The sequence below is a fragment of the Gadus morhua genome, chromosome 11 (genome assembly GCF_902167405.1).
Source record: "Gadus morhua chromosome 11, gadMor3.0, whole genome shotgun sequence".
Classification (NCBI taxonomy): domain Eukaryota; kingdom Metazoa; phylum Chordata; class Actinopteri; order Gadiformes; family Gadidae; genus Gadus; species Gadus morhua.
In genome coordinates this window covers 18,735,730-18,759,508 of record NC_044058.1, presented here as the reverse complement: position 1 = coordinate 18,759,508, position 23,779 = coordinate 18,735,730, and the positions used below count along the sequence as shown (strand labels likewise).

General features: G+C 46.8%; 1 protein-coding gene across 3 annotated transcripts in view; it reads left to right on the top strand.

The window, feature by feature from the left end:
• The window catches only part of snrka (SNF related kinase a), a 46,076-nt gene extending 23,096 nt beyond the window's left edge, over positions 1-22,980 (top strand). For all 3 annotated transcript variants that reach the window (XM_030369565.1, XM_030369566.1, XM_030369567.1), the window contains exons 4-8: positions 6,058-6,270; positions 10,515-10,652; positions 15,301-15,478; positions 15,822-15,910; positions 18,495-22,980. In XM_030369565.1, the coding sequence (XP_030225425.1) occupies positions 6,058-6,270; positions 10,515-10,652; positions 15,301-15,478; positions 15,822-15,910; positions 18,495-19,725 (1,849 nt within the window). In that variant the 3' untranslated portion in view covers positions 19,726-22,980. The remainder of the gene's footprint in view (positions 1-6,057; positions 6,271-10,514; positions 10,653-15,300; positions 15,479-15,821; positions 15,911-18,494) is intronic.
• The last annotated feature ends 799 nt before the right edge of the window (positions 22,981-23,779 follow it).

The window sequence follows — 23,779 nt, the reverse complement described above, 5'->3', positions numbered from 1 at the left end:
TGTTGTACAGAACACATGCTTTACTCGCGATAGTTTGTTCAACTAAATCAACGTAAATCCTTGCTTCCTGGCACTAATCGACGAGACGCTTTCCTGGACTAGAGTAGATAAAAGTGAATTTAGAATTTGTTAATGGGTTGGCTGTTTTAAAGCTCTATCTTTCTTCTCTGGATTACATGTAATGGCCGACACTAATCTGAACACTCCACTGACCGGATTGGTGGATTATGGAGTTCTGGTTCCCGGCCTCATTACATTTTGGTAAGAAAATGGACCAGGCAAATGGCAGTGTTGGGCTCCTCCAACAACACTCCAGCGTTCCATCTTGGCCGCAGATTAAGAGCGAGTCTGTGAACTCTATGTAATAGGGGTGGTAGGGACATTGTGCTGGCTGCTTTCAAAGAAAAGCAATTTTCTACCTAAAAGAGAGAAGTGTTGACGGCAATCCGTATTTTTCAGTCCATCAGGTCTGTCCAGGTTTTCGTACTGTTTTTCGCCGAGAGTCATTGTGAACCTCGGCACCATTGGACTTGAAATGCGGCATATGGCCTGTTCTTTATGCTTACAATCCTGCCGCATGTGTGGCTATTTTTAGGCGCAGGAAATAGACACTTATCTCCTCTCGCTTTTGGCGGCTACATCTGACGCGATTGGATGGCTAAGCAGGGGACAGCTGTAAGCAATCTGATTAGTTTGACTGCAGGGGTGGGAAAAGGTGTTTGGTCTCAACGCCAGTGAGTCCTTGTCACACCCCGTCAAAATAGGCGCCAGTGTAATTGTTGAGAAGGATTCCTGGGCTACACCTGTTTCCCCTCCAAGCACCCTGCTTGCAGGGGTTCGTACCACCACCACACTGATGCTGCTTGCGCTATTCCAAGTATCGTCTGTCAGATGAGCTGCGCCTGCGCCTAATGAACTGACTGAAGGATGAACACTGTTCCAGGACTAAAGGTGTTAGTGTGTGTGAGAGATGGTAATGGCTCAATGCCTGTAGCTTGGTAGCTGCTTTGTGGGCTACATGGTCTCATGTTTTATGTCTATACATTTATTTGCTAGGCTGCTTTTTTTGATGAGGATAGAGTAGGCCTCTATTGCGTTCAACTATCTATTATGGGCTCTAATATGCTTTATTACGCATAAATCATAATCGCGATTATTTTGGTCAACTTGTCTTCATAATTCAGCTGCCTTAAACGATTAAAAAATGTATGTAAAATTAATTTAAATTAAGAAATATCTAATATTTGAATATACATTTGAATAAATATTGTGGAATAGATATAATTTAAATGAATGTAATCAAAATACATAAATCAATTATGTTGTAGTGTACTTACTAGAGCTGGGTTTCGATTCAAAATTCAAGAATCGATTCGATTCAGATTTTTAAGTTTCAGAATCGATTTTTTCCGATTTTCTCAGATTCCATTCGATCCGATTTTGATCTGATTTTCGATCCGATTTCGATTCGATCCGGGGGTTAATGTTATTAAAACTGAAAAATGTATTTGAACCGTTTCCTTCACTTCATGACTGTGTAGAGAAGCAACATATTAAAACTAGTATTATATCAATATTAAACAGCAAATCTTACAAGTATTGGTAGTTACTGATGGCTGGAAGACTGATGAAAAGGTTAAGGGTCAATCTACCTTCAAGAAAGATAATTCAGGACAATAAATGGAGGACATCATTGAGGTGACTGTCTGCAACAGTGGATTCCTACTGGGACACTAACCAGTGCATTATTATTATGCTTGAAAATAATTAAGAATTCACCCAAAAGCGGTTGCTACCAAAAGCATTTTTATTTAAAAACTGCGCACACTTAATAAACTGAGAAGTACTGAAAGGGTTATAAAAAAAAAAAACGATCTTTGGACGTATGAATCGATAATCGGTCATTAATATGCGAATCGATTAAAAATCGAAAAATCGATTTTTTCAACACAGCTCTAGTACTTACAACCTACTGTAAACAAATCTTCAACATTTTGTTAAACTATACCGCAGAAACTTTCATAAGGAACTAGGAACCTTTGGGGGAACTTGGCAGGAACGATGGTCTAAATATAGTTCTAGGGACACCTCTCAAAAGGTCCCTTTCCCGGGAACTTAGGGGTGGGCCTTGCAGCTAAACACTTTTGATTGGTCGAGTCTCGAGTACTTGAAGCATTTTATTTAAAACCACCCGAAACCCCTGAAATGCAGGGAAACTGGCACCACCATAAACGGCTAATGCAACCATTCAGAGATTTACATCGGGGGTTTACATATGGACATGTACTGCTTTCCTTCCATTCTTTCACCTTAACCTGTGCAAAGTCGGGACTCTAACTTTAATCTTTCACTTGATTATACTAGCCAGCTTAACTGAGGCCAACCTTCATTCCAGGTCTGTCTCTATCATACATTCTATCTGCTAGTTTGGCTTGGGTGTACTACCCGAAGCAATGTCACATATTTGGCCATTTAACGGCATTTAAATCTAATAATAAGCGACTTGAAGTGGCAAACAGCGATTTTGATTGCTTTGGCCTGAAATGAAACGGACTTGGAAGCAATCTGGAAGGCCTCGCTAGGCTTGTCTTTTGTGTTAATTGGCCCAAGGGCCGTTGGTCGACCTTTCTCTGTGTTCCGCAGCGCCTGTGAGAAAGGGTAAGGAAAAGGCTGCTCTCCCCCTCGGCCCTGGGGAGACTGGGCGGCCCATAGAGGAGCATCTTGGGACCTAAAGGGAATATAAAGCAGCAGCACCAACAGGAGGAGTTGGGGCTGTTTTCATTTCCATGTTATTTGTGTGCTAGAATGAATGAGGAACGGGGATTATAAATAACAACTAAGTTTCCTGCTAGTGCGTGCTCCAGTTGCCTAGGCACTAGTGGATTCACATTAGCCCACATTATCCATCACTACTCAGGCTCCCTCACCGTGTGTGGTGAGAGTTGTAAATTACATTTACGCTCTGCAAAAAAATATATTACTTATTTTTCTTTTCTTTTCTTTTTCTTTTATAGCACTGAACCCATTCGCCTTCCTGTTATTATTCTGAGCGTTGTGGTTTTTTCTGCCATTTATATGATAATTAAGGATTATTCTTTGAATCCATGCAAAAACACAGACGCCAACACCCCCCCCCCCCCCAACCAGCGCTCTATTATGGTCTCTTTTCTCCCTTTCTCTGCCTTTCTCCCCCTTCCCTCTCTCCCTGAGCAGTGTGGCGCGCGGGTGGCGTTCACACGGGCCAATAGATGTGAGGCCAAGGCGGTGAGCGTGGAACACAGTGTTCCTAGGCTCACTTCCTGTCATTACTGTACCGCCGCAGAGTGCACACAAACAATTGTAAACACACGCACAATTCACGCTTCACTCTCTCTGTCTCTGTCTCTGTCTCTGTCTCTGTCTCTGTCTCTCTCATCTGTCTCGCTCATCTCTCTCTCATCACTAACTCACTCAATGTCTCTCTCTCGCTTCTCTCTCTCTCTCTGTCCCTGTCTCTCTCTCGTCACTGTCTCTCCCTCGTCTCTCTCTGTCTCTCCCTCTCTCTCCTCTCTCTTCTCCTCTCTCCCCCCTTGTAGCTCTCTCTCTAGCACTCTCTCTCTCCGTCTCTCTCTTCTCTCTCTCTCCTCTCCCTTCGCCTCTCTCCCACTTTGTAGCTCTCTCTCTAGCGCTCTCCCTCTATGGTTGTACATTGAGGAGCTGTCCTTCTGGTAATTCATGTTTTGGTTTATTGGAACCCCCACGCAACGCTCGGAACTGTTGGGAGTCTGATAATTGCCGCCCTATTTGGAATCGCCGCAAAAATATAACGATAATTATTATTACTATTTGCAGACCACATAATTTATCTTTCTTGCGTTTGTTATCGGGCTTACAGTAAACCGTGTCGGTACGATGCTAAGGTGCATCTGTTGCCCTGTGTGAAATTGTGCGCATACACTCACAAACACACACACACACTCACTCACAACTCACTCACACTCACTCATAACTCACCCACACATTACTCAGTGTGTTGACCTCTTTGTCGTACCGTTGCGCGTCAACTCTCCTGCGGCTCAAGGATAAGCCACGAAATGACAGATGCGGGGCCAGTTCTTATTGAACTATAAATACGGCGGGTTGCTTATACGCAACCCTATGTAAGCAGCGGGGCTGAGGGAGGGAGGGGGGGGGGGGTGGGATGTGAATTATTACGCATAACAATAGAGAGGCACGGAGAGTGAATTTAAATGCAGTGCAATGCGTGGAAGCCCATTCCCTTTAGATAGCTGAGCGGACACGCCAGGGCCCAGCTCTTATCAGCGGGCCGGCAGGGCTCAGATAGACGGGCCTGTTCTGCTGCTGCCTGCTGAGGAGGGACTTTGTCAACCCCCCCCCCCCCCAGCCAGTGCTGCTGTCATGCTGGTAGTGCCTCGGCCCGGCTACTCCCTCAAATCCCCCGGATGACTGACTGGACTGGACCAGACTGGATTGACTGGCTGATTGACTCACTGACTGACTGATGGACTATGGTTTATCTCTTAACTCCTGGGGGATTAAGATAATTCACCTAGGCGGGGCAACATTGTTAGCAGAAATGTACTGTGTTTGTTAGAGTTTTTATTTGTCCCCACACCATAGTGATTTGTGGATAGTGTGAATGTCGTAATATAATGCCCTTGGTGCAATTGTTTGTCAGGAATTCAATGCCTTTTAAAAAAATATATATTTTCAACTCACAAAGTTCCCAGGTCCAGATTGCCTGATTATGTAACGGTGGACTGATCTTGTGGAGCCTTGGCAAAAGTTGGCCCCCGACTCAGACAGCAAGAAATGCCTCAAAGGCAATATGCCGTTTTCAGTTTTTATCTCAACTCTTGCCCTGGCACTTAATTTGCCGCCGTTCAGGCAGCCAAAAATAACTGAATAAATTTGGGATTTGACATCCTGCATGTGTGGCTAATTATGCCTGCATGGTACCTTAAAAGGTTTTTCCTCCAGAAAATTGTTCTATAATGGCTTTGCGGCATTCTTCTCAAATTGCAAGCACCACTATCCTTCCAGCTCGCGGTGAGGTTACAATATTTGCATACATAGGCATATTGGCCAATGGCCTGTGATGGGTTCTATTTTTGAGCTCAGTTTGGGCTTACACTACCACACCATCAACTCACATCCAGTCTTGTCTAAACACTAGAATGAGTGTCAACTAAAATTAGTGTTATCTTATTCTAACGATGCTTCCAAGACAAATGAACCAGCTATATAGACTTACATTTTGGGTCAGAGGGTCTGCTTTAAGATGGTTGGAGCCGCAGCTTATATTTTCTTTGAATAATCATTCAATGCAGCCCGCATATCTCCTTCCCTTCCTAATCCCATTACACCATGATCTGAGTGTTTGAAACCTTTTTCTGTCTGAGTCATTTTGAGGCGCTAAAGCCGAGCTGTGACTATCACTGATTACACATCCTAGGCTCAACTTAACTGAAATCCTATCTTTTTTAAAACCCTTTTATTTTGAAGGCAATACAAACCAAATGTGGACTCTCATGGACGTGTGTGGACCTTAAACGCACTGATCCCTCTCTCCATATCCCTGTAACTCATCCCCCAACGCGGGGATTGGCAGTAGCTCAGGAGGTAGAGCGGGTCTGCTGGGGTTGCTAGTTCGAATCCCCGGCTAGCTGAGTGTCGAGGTGTCCCTGAGCAAGGCACCTCACCCTAACTGCACCCGACGATTTTTCATGCAAAGAAAACAAAAAAAAAATTGAACTACAGCTCTTCGCTGTTCTCGACGCGAATGATGTACGTCGACCCCCTGCACTAACTCCGGTACAGACATGGTGATCGCTCTGCTCTTGACATGAAAAATTATCATTTAAATCGACAAACAACATATGTGTAATCCGGGGCATATAAATACTGGGACCAGAAGATAATGACTTTTTCTCTCCCTTGAAACCCATTCATGCTTTTTCGATCTCCCATGGGCTCTACCGGAAGGGGCGTGACTTCGCCACTCTATTGTAAGGCAAATAAATGCAGTCCATTCAACGTGTCCCTCTGTGTCCACAGCCTGATCGACCGCATGCTCCAGAGGGACCCCAAGGGGCGGGCGTCCCTGGACGAGATCGAGGGCCACGCGTGGCTGCAGGGCGTGGACCCCTCCCCCGCCACCAAGTTCAACACGCCGCTGGTCTCCCACAAGAGCCTGTCGGAGGAGGAGCACAGCGGCATCATCCAGCGCATGGTGCTGGGGGACATCACCGACCGCGAGACCATCGTGGAGTGAGTGGAGGGGACACACTGCCAGACGCACGCCTACAGACACACACCTACCGACACACACCTACAGACCAGGTCTACAGACTAGACCTACAGACCACACCTACAGACACACACCTACAGACACACACCTACAGAGCACACCTACAGACACACACCTACAGACCAGGTCTACAGACTAGACCTACAGACCACACCTACAGACACACCCCCACAGACCAGACATACAGACACACACTGCCAGACACACACTGCCAGACGCACACTGCCAGACGCACACTGCCAGATGCACACCTACAGAAGCACACAGCCAGACGCACACTTAAATACGCATTTTTGCAAAAAAACGATAAGCGCACACCTACAGGCGCACCAACCTACAAACACACACAACTACAGGTGCACACACCTACAAACACGCAACTGCAAACACACACCTACATACGCACACACCTATAACACGCACCTATAAGCACAGAACTACAGTCCGCTACAGTCAACAGTGTTATTCTAGTCACGCACTACACTGCGGCACAACAGCCTACACACCCTACACAATGTTAACAGAAACCCCTCCAGGCAAACCGTTTTTTCCTGCGCACAAAGGACATATCTCTCTCATTTCTCTGCAATCGCAGCGGAAGTGTTTGGTTTGACATACCAGCAGGAACAAGCGAGAGAGAAAAGATATCAAAAGTTTCCCCATAGAACTCTGTGGTTGCTTTCATTGTACCTTCATCCTCTGGGCGGGTTGTTTTGTAGCGTGCTGCAGGGAGCACCGAGGGTGCAGAAGAAGCTGGAGGGGGAAACCAACATTTGAGACGCGGCAGAGCTTTGAACACAGTTTGTGTTCAAAGTGTATTCTCTGTGCCATCTTGTGTCGAGCGTGTGCCTGTATGCACACACTCAATTGAGCGACAGACTAAATCAGTTTGGCTCCTTATATCCAATATAAGCCGGAACAGAACACATTGAGAACAGAGAAAGTGTTTCTTCGATTTTTTGTTTCTGTGTTTTTTCTGTTGGTGTCGATGAACTTGTCGTATTCTCACAGGGTGGTGTGAAAATACACCCTGGGTGTGGGTGTGTGTGTGTGTGTGTGTGTTGGGGTTGTGTGTTGCGGGTGTATCCTCATCCTCTTGCGATAGAAGGAACTATGCTTCACACTGAATCTGAATTGGCAGGTTATTTTAGGCAAGATGGCAGTTTACCATCACCATGGGCAATTATTTTCCCCCCACTCTGCGTTCCTTTTTCGTGATTTCTTCATTGTTAATTTATGGTTTCTCTTGGCCTTTGGGGGGGGGTAGGGTTAGGGGAGTGTCATCAATAGATGGCCTGTAAAGCACCGTTACTGTGATTAAGGGCGAAGCAATCAAAGTTGACAATCGTCGTAGAGTTCACTTTCACTAAATGCATTGCATATCTCTCGTTTGCCTCGGCAGTAAGAACTGACATGGACCCCTTGTACACAGCCTGTGTGCTTTCGGCGTTTCCATTGTCTCAGCCAAGCGAAATGGAAGTGGTTAAGGACTGAGGAGCGTGCAGACGGCAGATCAATACGCTGACGATTTACGGCCCTCCGGTTGCGTTTTTACTCTTGGCCGTGTGCTCTGCGGTGTCTCGTTGGAATAGATGTGGCTCGTGGAGCGAGTGAACAGGGGCGGCTGTACTTGGGTGGTGTTTTTTTTCTTTTGAAAATGACAGCTTGTATAATTTGTGAGATTGGCTTGGAACGGAGACCTGGCACACTCGGGTTCTGATCAGCAAAAGCGTTATCCGGCCTGCGTTGGCAGAATATACGTGCGCATCCATGAATCAAATTCATGCAAACAATTAGCTTAAGCATTTTATTGAATTCTTTGAAGAATGCCAACTGTTTTAGTGTATGCATAAGAAATCTTTTGTATAAAAAACTTTTTAGAATAAGGTCCTATATTAATATATTTGAAGTAGACTTTTTTCCAAGACAATGTTGCGAGTAGAACCCAGCCTATATATCTGTTGTGAGATTATATCGGCCGATATATATACAGATATATCACAGATATATCAGTATCCTACCTGCCGATATAAAACGTTGGTGTTGACTTATAAATTACATCTATATAAATCCTCTACTGTGTTTGTTGAACCTCTAAATGATTTGACTGAGCACATCCAAGTACATACTCCCAAAACCAACCGTTTTACATCATGTTCTTCTGTGTGAAGGTTAGGAGCTCCTCCCCATAATATTAATTAGTTTCTTTAGCTCATGATTTTAATTTGATGTCAATGTGGCCCGAAGCATAGCTGGAGGGTGAACAGCAAATCCCAAGGAGATGCCACACCCCCAGGAAGCCTCATAATATATTGAATAACGGCCAATATAGCAATATTTTTAATATCTGTATCAGTCATCATTTTCTCTCTAAACCCCATTGTCGGTCGGGCTCCAGTTATGGGCTCCAGTTATGAGCTCAGTCAGAGAGAATCCCTGATACTGCCAATGCACAAAAGGGAACAACTGATGTAATCCTCCCTATGTGTACACCATGTATTCACAGCTGCGGGTGGTGGTCCAGGGAAGTACATTCTTCCTTTGTTGATGTTGTTATTCATATTGTAAAGCAATTACTTAATGTTCTCAATATTACCAAGTACAGCCAGCCACAGTTGAATTCTGGGTAATATGTTCCTCCCCACTCAAGATCATATCAAGCTTATTGTATATGCTTCTGTATTAGGATGTGGCTCTTTATTATGATATGGAGACGATGGAGGGATTGTGCTCGCTTTTACCATTTGTATAGAATAATACATTATGTCGTGTTAGGTGTTAAATCTCTTCCGTGATATAGTGCTGATGCATTATTTCATTGTTTTTTAATGGAGCTAACACATGTTGACATGCTAGGATGCGTTAGGATGGTATGGATCCATAGGTCTCGTGGAGCGCGTTGCTGTAGGAATACGGCCCCGTTGGAATTTAAACAGAGAAGTAGCAGATTGAATGAAATGCGTTGCTTGGATACGGTGGCGATGTGTAATTTGTTCCTCTAAGGCTAATCATTTCGTCCAAACAGGCAGTATAATACTGCAAATCAAGTAATGTGAATGTGGGAACGAACTAATGTGCTTCATCAGACATGTAGTAATTTATACGTTTTTAGACGACTTGTTGCAAGCACTACTCTCCCTTTTTTTCCTCCCCTTTATTTATACGTAGATTATTAATTTCTTTGCACACACACAACCACGTGGACTATGATGATGTGCAGTTGCGTTACTTATTAGTATTCATATCGTTATTAGTCACAAAAGAAATTCAGTTTAAGTCTTGATACAATTAAGCCGGCAACCCGGGCTATCTCACTCTCTCTCGCTCCGGCCAAGATAACACCAACCTTGTCCGCCTCTAATATTGCCATCGTCTCAGTTCATCTCTGCAATCCAGTGTGAGCCTGGAGGTCTGAGAAAACCCTTACTCCTCGGCCACCCAGATGTACAGTAATCCACGTGTCACAATGCAGCCTGCCTCCCCTGACCACCCCTTTCACCCACAGACAGCAGCCGTGCAGGTTATTGTAGGCAAGATGTCGGTTTACCATCACCATGGACAATTATTTTTCCCCCACTCTGCGTTCCTTTTCGAGATGTCTTTAATATATGGTTTCTCTTGTCTTTTGGGGTGGCTAGGTTTAGGGGGGTGTCATCAATAGATGTTGGGCTCTCTGGTTGTTGTAGAACCGTGCCTTTCTACATCAGTGGCGCCGGGTGTCAGTAGATGTGGTGGTAGATGTCGTGGCTGTTTGAAGTAAGCGGCCCGTGAATGACACGCAGCAGCCAGTCACCACATTACAGCGGCCCTCCCTCGGGGAGCTCTGAGACCACAAGCGTGTGACCGGGGATGCAACGTCCTGTTCACACGCTTACTTACGCACTCATGCGCAGCCACAGACAGACAAACGTACACTGGCTCACTCATCTCACTCACAGACATGCATGCATACATACATGGAAACATATATACATGCACAGACTTAGTCATATACATACATACATGCATACATACATGCATACATACATGCAAACATAGATGCAAACAAGCACATTCTCACTCACTCCCTCACACATGCGAGCACACACGCACACAAAATTACAGACTGACTCATTCAGTGACTGACTAACTCGCATCACACGGACCCACAAGTGCTCCGTATTGAGTGTGTGTGTGTGTGTGTGTCTGTGTCTCTGTCTCGCAGGGCCCTGGAGACCAACAAGTACAACCACATCACGGCCACCTACTACCTGCTGGCCGAGCGCACCCTCAGGGAGAAGCAGGAGAAGGAGGTGCAGACGCGCTCCTCCAGCCCCAGCAACGCCAACAAGGCCCAGTTCAGGTACACACATGCACATCCGCACACGCACGCACACGCGCACGCACACACGCACTCAGACACACACACACACACACACGCACCCACGCACATCTGCACTCACACACACACACGCACATCCGCACACAAGCACATCCACACTCACACGCACATCCGCACACAAGTACATCCGCGCTCACATAGACACACACATGCACATCCGCACTCACACACACACTCGCACCCACCCACACACACACACGCACTCACACACACAATCATACCCACACACACACACGCACACATATACGCAGTCATGCACATAGACAGAAGGTCACACCACCACTCACAAACGCACACACGCACACGCGCGAACGCACAAAAATACACCGAAACATGTCATACACACACACACCGAAACATGCGCACACACACACCGAAACGTGTACAAACACACACACATATACTTGTATACTCTCTCATGGACGCAGCTGAATTCTGATGTGCTTGAAGGCCTTGTTCAGCCGAGTCCAGTGCATGGCCTGGTAAAGTCATTTAAAGTGTGTGCTGGCACAGACTCAACAAATATAACTAAATAGAGAGAATGTCGTTTTTCTGCGCAGACTTCTTTACCTTTTAAGGCTGCTTCAGACTGCGCGTATTAATAAAAGAGAAGAGACTCCGATTTTATATAAATTACAGTGGTCTCAGAGGGTCCAAGGGAATCACGGTGGGTTGAGCACAACATAGTTGGCCTCCGTCGTCATCATGATGACCGCTGAGCCAGCCCTTGAAGACGTCAACTCCTCAGACCTTAATACCGCCGCTGGACCTCGGATTTACACGGGGACACGGTCTCTACAGTTTTTATTCAGTTGCCCTTATTAAAAAACCAAAAGGGGTGGAAATGAGAGGAGTTATGGATAAACCAATTACCATTGCAGTGCACAGTTGGGGTAGGACAGAACAGCCCAGAGGACAAAGACAAACACAATCGTGGGAAGAGTTGTTTGTTCAACGTGTTGACACAAATATGTCCTGCTCCTTTCCCCGGGGCCAAACAGGGATGGTGGAGAGAATGTGTGCAGTGAACAGACAGACGAGCAACACGCACAGAAACGCGTATAGACAACGCAGGTTTCTCAGTGCCTCCCTTCTCCACTGCCGTGCGTCTCTGTGGCAATTAAAGCGAAATAAAAGGGGGACTGCATAGAAATAAGACCAGAAGAGGAACTTATTAGTCATAGCGTAAGAGTTTCGGCCTTCGTATGACACATTCCACAGGATGTATCATAGTAATCTGACTTTTTCATACGTTTCCTGCTTGAGTGACATTACTGCAATCAGTATAAATAACTTTTGCATTATAATCTCATAATATTTAATCGTATACATACTTTCCATAATTGCATAATCGTCTGCTTTTATGTCATCAATTGCTACATCGCTAGAGTAGATCAGGAAATTCGAACCGATCATTTCCTGAAATAGTTTATTTTTATCGAATCGTGACCCCAAAAGTCAAATCGTGAGATACCGAAAGAGTCACATGCCCTACAAGACACTGTGTCATAAGCAGAATTTGTCATAAGCAGAGCTCGGTGAGTTTCAGGATATTTAATCAGGACTTTAATCAGCGAGCACGCACATTTTCATCATTCACACGAGAAGAATCCTGTGCATTTCACATGTTCTCCACTTTAGGTGTGATCGCCCCTTAAGCATAAATACAAGGTGAAAACTAAAATTGGGAGGAGGAAGGGATTAAATCCTTACAGGATTAAAATGCCCTTGACAGACCAGCTATTAGGCATCGTTGCTACTTGGCATTAGCTTAATAAGTCATACAAAAATGTTTAATAACCTATTTATATATTTCAAAGAAGTATTTTCTGGCCCATCACGTCTTACACAGCCAAAGCTGATGAAGGCATTAAGTGAACTCAAGCTCTCTTGGAAGAATGAAATCGCGAGTGCCTTATGAACAACACAACACACACGAGGTGGCGAGGGCGGGAAGGCGTCCCGGGACGACAGACGTGCACACTGACCTAGCCTAAAAGTTAGGGATGGGCACGAGTAGTAAATTCCAAACTCGAGTCATCGAATGAATTCCTCGAGGATCAATCGAGTACTCGTTTAATCAAATCTATTTTTAGAATGCAACGCATCTGCAGCAGGAATAGGCCTGAAGATGAACGTCAATATTACCAACCAAACATGTAATGCTTATTCTCCATCAAAACAGTCAGTTATCAGAGTATTCATTATTTATTTTTGCAAACGTTCAAAACACATTTTCCTTACAAAAATAAATATGCGTCTCACATTTAAATCACGTCGAACAAAGGCCTGTAACGGTTTAAAAAAAAAAACAACGAAACAAGACACACTTGGTTGCTGTGGGTCTGCTTTCCCGAACTCACCGTTGTGTTTCAGGAGCATATGTTGCCGCATAGTACTTGTAGTACTGTGGTAGCTCAATTTCGCTTGGCATATTTTACTTTTCACCTTATGATCTCCTATTTCTGTAAAGTATTCCAATACTTCGCTGCGCTTCGCTTTACCCGCCATCTCTTAACTTTTTGAATTCTGGCGTTGTGCACACGGCACGGGCCACACAGAAATGTGATACATTTCATTTGCTTTGTGCACACGGCACGCGCCAGTGGCGCCACACAGAAAATTGATACAATTTGCCTCATAAAACTTGTCTGTGTGTCTATATGCAAACTCGAGTTTGCCTGTCCACCAACCGAGTTCATTTGTAACGAGGAGTACTCGAGTAATCGATTCCTCACGCCCATCCCTTCTAGCAGTGATGCCTAGCACAAGCCTAATTGGGCCATATGACGTTAGCGGCGGTGCCTGGGGACCAATGGGCTGGGCCCTGCTGTTTGTTTGGAGATCTTCTGTGTCAACAGAGGGCTCCCACAAGGCTGTGTGCTAAGCTGCGTCATCCACACTTGAAGCTCCACTCACACCATCCACACGCATCTCAGCAAATATTTGTTGTCGTTCTTTTATTTTTCCCGCTTTTCCTGTGTTGTTTTCATCCGCCTCGGTGCCATTTGGGCACGGTAAACAAGAGTAGTAACGCGGGGGTTTCCTGTGTTTGGTGTTTGACGCTAGTTCCCAGGAGACGAGTTACTGTCAAAGTGGAAGTGTGGTTTCTTTTTTTTAAGAGTCATAGGCTCATAATGCACGCACCTCAGCACAATCAAGAAGTGTGGAGCGTGACCGTTCCATCCATTGCCATTCGCAGGAAGGAAGTGCATCATCGTTATAAGTAGGGCTGGGTAAAAACATCGATTCAACAATGCACTGCAATTTATTTGCTCTCGTTTCGATTTAGATTCAGATTTCTTGTTAAACCGATTGTTTCCAAAAAAAAAAGGAGCGAGTTTGCCTAAATATACATGCCCTTTTACATTTATCCATGTCATGATTATTACTTTTATGCTGCAAGTTTAGCTCAGGAACAATACTATACAATGGTGTATTCCCCTTTTGCTAGTTAAAGCCCAATGAAATGGTTAATTCATTTTGAAGTGGTTAATTCGAAATAATAATTAGGTATTTTTGTCATCTGCACGTATTATTAAATCGATATCGAAGCAATTGGATCAATATCGAATCAAGACCTAAAGAATCAAATCAAATTGAATTGTGAGGTACCTGGCAATAACCATTCCTAGTTATAAGTATCCATCGGTTTCGGTTCACAGCCTCCCCGCTGCCAATACAACAGCAGCAGTGTAGCGGAGTCGTCGCGGTGTTCAGCTCTCACGCCGACTGACACGACCGCCTGTCTAGAATACACTAACAGGCTTTGACTCTTTGTTGTCCCGCACACCTGATGTGTGGAGGCATTGTATCGCTGGCACGCTCTGTCCCTGGATAACCGGCTCCGGCACTACTGGAGATGGGTCTCTGTCAGTAGAGCTTTACATAGAGGAAGGATCCAGTCTGAAAGCGGACACGCACGCACATGACACGCACACGTACACACACACACACACACACACACACACACACACACACACACACACACACACACACACACACACACACACACACACACACACACACACACACACACACACACACACACACACACACACTATCCGTCCTCTCCTCATAGAGTAACATCACAGGAAGAGAGATGTCTAAATGGAAGGATAAGACCAAATGAACAGGATAGGGACAGATCCACTTGGCTTTTAAAATCAAACGTCTTGAGATATTTCGAAGCCAGAATCGTCAATGTATACAAAAAAGCATTATTTGACAGAACCATCTATCAATTTACTAGCCTGGCTGCCAGACCAAGCTCCATCGTAGTTTGCACGTTGGTCTGGGGAGGCTGCCGTCATGTTCTTCAGCACAAGAGGCGTGACCGACTTCGTTCAAACTACTCTGTATGTGATTGGCCGCTGTCCGTCGCTTCCCTGTCGTCATTATGTTAAACCAGCCAATAGCGCGCCAGGGGGAAAAGCCAGTTGGTGACTGGCTCCCGCTAAAAACGTATCGGAGGCAGAAAGAAATGTATTGCTCTTCTCCAGACCCTACCGCAGGGCGACATCAAATCGCCGGCAGAACGGTACCCAGTCAATCCATGTAACGTTCCCAAACTAAACCCACTGTTCTGTTGGCCGGTTCTGCTGCGCAGGCAGTCGTGGCCGAGCCGCGTGGACATGCACCAGGACATCGAGGACAGCCTGGCCACCGCCTCCATGGCCGGCGGCCCCCAATCCCCGGCCCGCAGCGCCGAGAACCTGCTGAACGGCCACCGCGCCTCCAAACCCCTGGAGCTGGGTCGCCGGGAGGACCTCACCGACTCGCCGCAGGTAACCCCCCCCCCCCCCCCCGGGGGTCACTGGCATCAGGGGGCTCAGGAGGGGGTCTATGATGTAGCAGCCGTCGAAGGGAGGGGGAGGGGGCTGGAACACAGGGGGGAGGGGGCTGGAACACAGGGGGGGGGGGGGTTAGGATGAGACGCCAGGATCCCATTGCTGGGGGAAAAGTTCTGAATTCTGAAAAAAAAAAGCAGAATTGCAAACGGCTAAAACCTTTATTCTCTTGTGTTCTTTCTGTCTGTCTGTTTCTCTCTCTCTCTCTCTCTCTCTCTCTCTCTCTCTCTCTCTCTCTCTCTCTCTCTCTCTCTTCCCCCCCTCCCCCCCCCCCCCCCAGGGTGCGTGTGCAGTCCCCCCCTCCTCTGGTCCCGGGTCCCACCGGGCCCCCGCCGTGCCGGCTCCCAAGCAGAGAACCTGCCTGTTCAGGTACCATTCCACCGTTTCTACCTGTGGCTCCTGCATTAAACAGACAGACACGTAGAGAGAGACAGACATAGAGACACAAACACACACATAGAGGGAGACAAACACAGACAGAGAGACACACACAGACGGAGAGACACACTATGGGCCCTATCTTGCATCCGGCGCAATTGACTTAATCACTGTCTGGCGCATGTGTCGTTGCTAGTTTGCATCTGGCGCAGAGCGTTCTTTTCCCTCCTGCGCCATGCGTCGGTTGGGTAGGGAATGATCTTGCGCCCCAAGGGGCGGCTTGGCGAATGGAGGAGGCGTGTTCTGGCGCAAACGTTCCTTGGTGCTATTTTGACGTTTCAGAAACCACTTGCGCCACAAACCAGGAAATACCTGGTTTAAAGTCAGTGGCGCGTTGTTCAGATGCTAATTTAAGGGCGCATGCATAATGTTACTTGTGCACCTTGCGCATACACTTTGCTTCTCTCATCTACCTAGCCACACATTCTTTGTAAATTATTTCGGAAAGAACATCTGATACAGCAGTAATAAGTTGTACTTTTAAATCAATGCATCTGCAAAGCCCGTACGGCAAACACATATTTTCTTGACACAGACATCGTGTACATGCCCATAACTTTTAGGATTGATGAGTATTTGATTGTGAGAAAACATTGTTTTACCGCGAGTAAAAGAATGAATGAATGCGGGCGCGCGTGTGAGTATGTGTTAACACACGCACACGCTGGCCCGCGTGTGTGCGTCCATCCGTTTAAAACACACACGCAAACTAAACACCTAACGCATAATACAGTCCATGGCAATGTATATTAACGTGGGGACACATGCATATTAGAAACACAAGTCGATATCGATAATGATTACAATATTGAAAAGAAACACTGTTTATAATGTATTGCGTCTATCATTAAATAGAACGACAGTTACCCCATATCATATGTTACATCATATAAGTTTTCTTTGCCAAATTTTTTTTGAGGACTCAGTATTCCTGAAGTTGTGGAAGAAAACCTTATTCCATGTGTGAAATAGGCCATATTATTTGGCCATAAACTGATCCATTTGCAGTTTGAAGATTCATGTGCATCTGTCTCATCGGAGACTGCAGACGCGCTGTCAAAATATCAACTCGTCAGATTCAAATGCGCACATGGCTCTTAAACGGGATGGGAGCTGGCACTCTCATTGGTTTGTTGCATATTACGCCCAAACCACACCTACGGGTAATTAGGCTACTTCGGACCAACCATTTTTAGATATGCGCAGGGGGCAAGAGTCATTTTTCACGCCGGTAAACTAGCGACATCGCCGTAGAACCGCCCACAAAGCTACTTGCGCTTGGCGCTTCTCATTTGCGTTTCAGACCGTTAAAATAGGGCCCATAGAGAGTCACACACAGACACACACAGACACACACATAGAGAGAGACACACACAGACAGAGAGACACACACAGACAGAGAGACACACATAGAGAGTCACACACAGACACACGCATAAAGAGAGACACACACAGACAGAGAGACACACACAGACAGAGAGACACACACATAGAGAGAGAGACGCACACAGACACACACATAGAGAGAGACACACACAGACGGAGAGACACACACACAGACACACGCATAGAGAGAGAGACACGCACAAACACACACAGAGACACACACATAGAGAGAGAGAGACACACACATAGAGGGAGAGACACACACACTTAGAGTGAGAGAGACACACATAGAGAGAGAGACAGACATAGAGAGAGAGACAGACACACAGAGGTGTCAGCCCTGGGCTTTTATTTTGTAGTATTCTGCCTTTAGGCAACACGCCGCTCCTACCCTCCTCCCCCTGGCAGACAGCGCCGAGCCGACCTTGAGCGCAGACGTCTCAGCCTGGCTGATTTACGAGCCGTATTAACTCTGTCAAAGTATTGTGCGTGTGAATTATTGACGGCGTAGTACTCCACTATGTACGCGTTGCATTATTGATGTGGGCTCTGAAGTCCTCATTATTGATGAACGGGGGGGGGGGGGGGGGGGGGGGGGGGCATCTGTTAACAACGCCAGCGAGTGCGTCGCACCTCGTGAATACACACTTAAGAGAAACGCACTAAACTATAGGGGGGGGAGACCATATTTCGATAATGAAACCAGACGAAATGCACCGCTGAGACGTTTTTTTATTTGTGCTTTTTTTTTTTTTTTTTATACTTTATTTATGGGCATAAGTTGCCCTTAAAAATAAATAATCTAAGAACAACTTTTTGTTTATTGCCATTTATGACAAGATGATTAGTCTGTACCATGTTAATATAACACATCTTGTACACAATTTCATAAGAAATTGAAATGTATGGCGAATGGCATTTTTTGCATATCATGTGTCTTCAAAATAAACGACAATATTATTATTATTTTTTTTTGTTTTTTGTCGTAGATTTTCTTCATCCGACTTTGGTTCCAAACATCGTTATAATATCGAAGCGTGAACCCAATATCGTGTATCGAATGGTGAACTGAGTGAACCGTCCACTAAACCAACAATCTGACCCCACGCCCCCCCCCCCCCCCCCACAGAGTGGAGGAAGACGAGGAGGAGGAGGACGAGGCCGACTCCGCCCCCCAGGCCGCGCAGGTGGTCCTGCGCCGCAAGCCCCCCTCCATCACCAACCGCCTCACGTCCCGCAAGAGTGCGCCCGTGCTCAACCAGATCTTCGAGGAGGAGGGCGAGTCCGGCGACGACACGGACGAGGGCCTGCCGCCCAAGCTCAGCCGGCTCAAGATGCATCTGGCCTCCACCACCGCCGCCGCCGCCGTCACCTCCACCTCCACGGCCGCCGCCGCCACGGCCGCCGCCGCCACCTCCCCCACGGCCTCGTCGCCGCCGGGCTCCACCCACAAGCGCTACCACCGCCGCAAGAGCCAGGGGCGCGGCTCGTCGTGCTCCAGCTCGGAGACGAGCGACGACGACTCGGAGAGCCACCGCCGGCGGCTCGACAAGGACTCGGGCTTCAGCTACAGCTGGAACCGCCGGGACAGCAGCGAGGGCCCCCCCGGGAGCTCCGGGGGCGGCGGGGGCGGCCAGGGTGGAGGAGGAGGAGGAGGTGGAGGAGGAGGAGGCGGGAGTAGCTCGGGACAGGGCAAGCCGCCCTCGGAAGGCAACGGCTCGTCCGGTCCTGACCCCGGGAGCCCCCCTGGCGGCGGAGGGGGTGGGGGGGGAGGGGGTAAAGGACAGAGCAGCCCCTCCAGCTGCTGCAACAGCAGCAGCACCAACAGCGGGGGCGGCGGAGCCACCACCCCGCCCGCCCCCGCCGCTAACACCACCAGCCCCCCGACGGCCACCGGGTCGTCGCGGCCGTCACGCGCGGCGTGCCGCAGCACAGAGCTGGTGGAGAGCCTGAAGCTGATGAGCCTGTGCCTCAGCTCCCAGCTGCAGCACCACCGCGCGGCAGGGGGGGCGCGCACGGGACGGGGCGGGGGCGGCGGCCGCTACATCATAGACCCCCGGGGCGGCGGCGGCGGCGGGAAGCTCCCGGAGAAGTCGAGCTGGAAGATGTGCGTGGGCTCCAACGGCAGCCTGGACACCATCACGCTGCCCACGGGGGGGCCGCCGCCCCCCCGGGCCACGCACGCCCAGCGCAAGACGGCGGCGGGCGGCGGCGGGGCCCGGGACCGCCACGGCCTGAAGAACGGCGTGCTCCAACTACCTCTGTGTGAGAAGACCATCTCGGTCAACATCCAGCGGGGGTCCCGGGACGGTCTGCTGTGTACGACCGTGGCTCCGCCCAGCTGCTGCCAGGTCATCTAAAAACAAACACCCCCCAACCCCCCCCTCCCGTCCCGTCCTGCCTCACCATCAGTAACACAGTCCTCCAACAGGCCCCTGGTCCAACCAAATACCCCATCGGCTCCATGTTGCTCCACTCTCTGGTATTGCTCTTTGTTATGTTCTTTTGTATCGACCTCAGCCCCCCCCCCCCCCCCTAAACTAAAAGCTATTTTTACACGTCCCATTCCAGAACATTGCAGAGTTACCCTCCCGTGGTCTCCATATACGATTGATTTATTTTTCGGAAAAAATACTCAAGAGAATATGTGTGCTAGTGCCCCCCCCCCCCAAACAACAACAACAACCTTGCATCATCGGTTTTCTGGCCGTAGCAGTCACACGACTAAAAAGTTCCTCATTCCTTAGCGACATCACAGCCTGCCTTCCGGTCTCGTCCTCGCTAGTCCCTCAGCATCGCTTTACCTCATTGTTGCTTTGACTTTTTCCATCTTACGGCTTTCCCTAATGGGTATGGATCTATGTGTTTGCGATTGCGTACATACGAGATGTGTGTGTTGCCCGGAATGTGTTTTTAATGTTTGTGTGTGTGTTTTCACGCAAGGTTTTTATTTTTCATAAATAGTTTTTTTACGGTGTTTGATTTAAAGGGTCCCATGATATGCCACCAGGTGTGGGTTCATTAGCCGTTACAAGCCGTTTTCGATATCTGTCCCTTATGACATCACGGGTGGGCGTGTCCACCTAGATGTGTGACGGTCTTGTAACGACTAATCAACCCACACCTGGTGGCATGTCATTGGACCTTTAAGTCGGCTTTCGTGCATTTTGTTCCATCGCTTACGGGCGACTTTGTATTGTACGGTGTCTTTTGGGATTTCATTTCACGAGGTTCTGGATTTGGATGTGTTTTTTTAAGGGCAAGCACTGTTTTGGAAAGGTTTCCCTAGCCGTGGTTTGGCGGTCGGACACGTCCCTATTAAGACGAGCTCTTACCAAGAAACCCACCGCTGTCCTGAGGCCAGCTGTTGTGTAGTTATAAATGGAGAGGTTTGTGTCGTTTTTCTCCACCTGTTGTTTCTCAGACGTTTCCTTCTTACATTTGGATATTTGGATGCCCATAGGTATACTACTGTTAACTGGTTATATCCTTACGAAAATCAGCCATTGTTCGGAATATGGCCTTGTCGGAAAAAAAAAACACCAAGCCAAAGGTCTTCAGGCGTCAACTGTTTTGTTTCGAGTCGACACGTCACGATGTCAAGGACGGCTATGAGTTTGCGTGATGTGTTCTGTTCCTTGTCGGTTTTTTTAACTGGACAGCTTTAGTTGACACCTTTTTTTTTATAGCTTTTTATCTCCCATGGTGCACTGACAATCCGTTTTATGTACTCGCGTTTTTGTCTCTGGTTTTGGTTTTTAAACTGTACAGAATTAAACGTTGATTGTGTTTTCTTAAAACAAACTGAAACACACAAACCCCATAGTGAAGTCAATTCTCCTTTTGCCCCCCAAACCCCCTTGCAGTGGGGACCCTAAGTGCTGCTTTCAAGACGACACACACTTTGAGCGCCAGATGGCGAAAGGGAATGTATGCTTCATCCTTCAGGGTGCATTTTGAATCCTGCTCACTATGGCAGGATACTGTAGCACATTCAACTGTTGTCATGATTACAGACGCGGTGCCCGACGTGATTCACAGAGGGCAACGTCTCTGTACCATCTTCAGGGGTTTACAGTTTTATTCAGCGCTTCTGAATTGTGTAATTTTAGGCGTTTTTGTAGTATTTTCTTTTCTATTCGCCGCCCGAGATGTACAAAGTATTTGAGCGGTGGTGAGGGATTGCCGGTTTATCCACCGTTAATTAGATTTGACTTAACTGTGATTAACGTTAGGTGAAAATCGTTGCCCCCTTTAAAGAAAAAAGATTCCCATGGAAATAAACGATATGAATACCAATAGGTTCATCTTTTGACTTATTACAGCCGTAAGTAAATAATTGTATTAGACTTGAGCCCGTTGCGATGCGCGTTGAAACCGGTTTACGGTTTTGTGTGTACAAGTTGTGTACAACTTTGTGTTGCGATGCTGACCAGACTTGAGACAAGCGTCGAGTTGGTTTTAAACTTTTCCTTCTGTTGATGATGTATATATGTTGAATACAAAGGTTTATTTTTCAACTTGGGACTTCTGAGCGATATATATATCTGCTGTTTGAAAAATACTGTGTTTATCTTGGTCCGTTGGTCAGTCGATGCCTATCTGCGTAACATTTATTAACGTGTGTGAGTGTGTGCACGTGCGTGATGCCGTGCACGTGTCCCCCCCCCCCCCCTGATAATCTCATTAAAAGAATTTGATTAACAAAAAAAACACCTCCTCTATTATAGAATCTCATAGGAAACACCGCTTTGAAAGAAGGGCCTTCGAATGATTGACAGAACAAATCATAGGCAGAGCGAACCTGGGGCAGGGAATATGGGAATATCCTTTTAAGGGCATTGGCAATAAGCTACACAGTACGTTGCAGCTATATGTACATGGACATTTACTTTCCTTTCATTTTTTTTATTGTATATTTCAAACCCGCGCCGCCTCTTAGGTGGCCACAGCGGATTGAGAAGATAAAGAAAGAGAGAAAGCTATCTTATAAAAGTTTTTGGTTGTTTCTGTTTTTATGAGTTGGCGAAACAAGGAAAAACGTTTTGTAAATAGAATTGTACATTTGGTGCTCTTTTATCTAGAAACAGCAGCGTGGGCCTTGGGCTGCATTAGCTGTACAGTCATATATAGCCTTATTCTAAATAGTACTATGGGTGTCGCCGGAGAAGTGGAGAAAAAAACAAAAACCACGGGTGAGGAGAAGAAAAACTAAAGCAGAAAAAAAGGCAAAACAGAAACAAGGACAGGATTCTATCCATAACGTTGATTGTCTTGAGCATCGTCCTTCTCAAGCTGTTTCCAGTTAAATGACATGTGCATGTGTTTCAATGTTTGCCATCATCGCTACCCCCCCCCTCCCCCCTCCCCCCTCTCCCCCAGAACACATAGTAGTGGAGGAGGCTGGAGAGGGCCGGTTCGGATTCACCCACAGAAGTAATGGAACTGGACCAAAACATCACTTTGCTGTCTAAAAACGGAAAGCTAAAGATTACAAGAAAAAAATTGAAAAGACAGAATTCTTCAGTGTATTATTCTGTAGTGGATACCTGTTGTCAAACGTTACATATAGCTATGGTAATCTTCAAAATAAAATGTGGAAAGCTCTCTCATAATATCATGTGTCGCCTTTTTTCTTTGCAGCAGTCGAGAAAGTGGATGCATCGTGATTTGTGACATTTGGTAGGCATAGTTAGTGACATAGACTAGCACAGTCAGGCAGAGGAAGGCAACCACATTTTCCTAATTGGTAGCTACAAAACTATCCCTGATTTGTTATCCGGTTGTCTTTTTGGCCAGTGGGTTGAGAAATCTTTGAACGCCTGCTTCACTGTCAAAAAGCTCTCACAGAATGAAGTTAGTTTTGCAGAGCTTTGGATTTTACACATAGCTGCTCGAATATTATAAGTAATTATTCTATTTATTTTACAGAAATAATTGCCCACAGCTCCCTCAGGTTTAGCTCTAGATGTATTTATGACCATCACGAATTGTCTTTAGAGTTTGCTCATTAACAAAATTAAATTATATAACAACTTGACCCTTTACTTCCTAAAATGGTGCATGTGTGAAATCAAGCCTCACTCCGAATGTCCGTCTTTCTTGACATGGTGACCTTTGCATCGACCCTGCTTCCATCTACCCTGGTGGCAGGGGGTCTGTCCCAGGCAGGGACCCACGTTCACCAAACCCTGCCCGCCGTGCTGACAGGAGGTCTGCGGTGATCCACGAGCTACCTGAAACCAGAGAGGCTGACCTCCTTCACCGAACACGGCACGCTCACATGTCAATCTCATGCCATCAGCCCACCTCCAATTACTCCTAACCACACACACACACACACACACACACACACACACACACACGGGAAAGAGGAAAGTCCCAAATGCCACTGACCTAAGCCTGAAGTGTGAC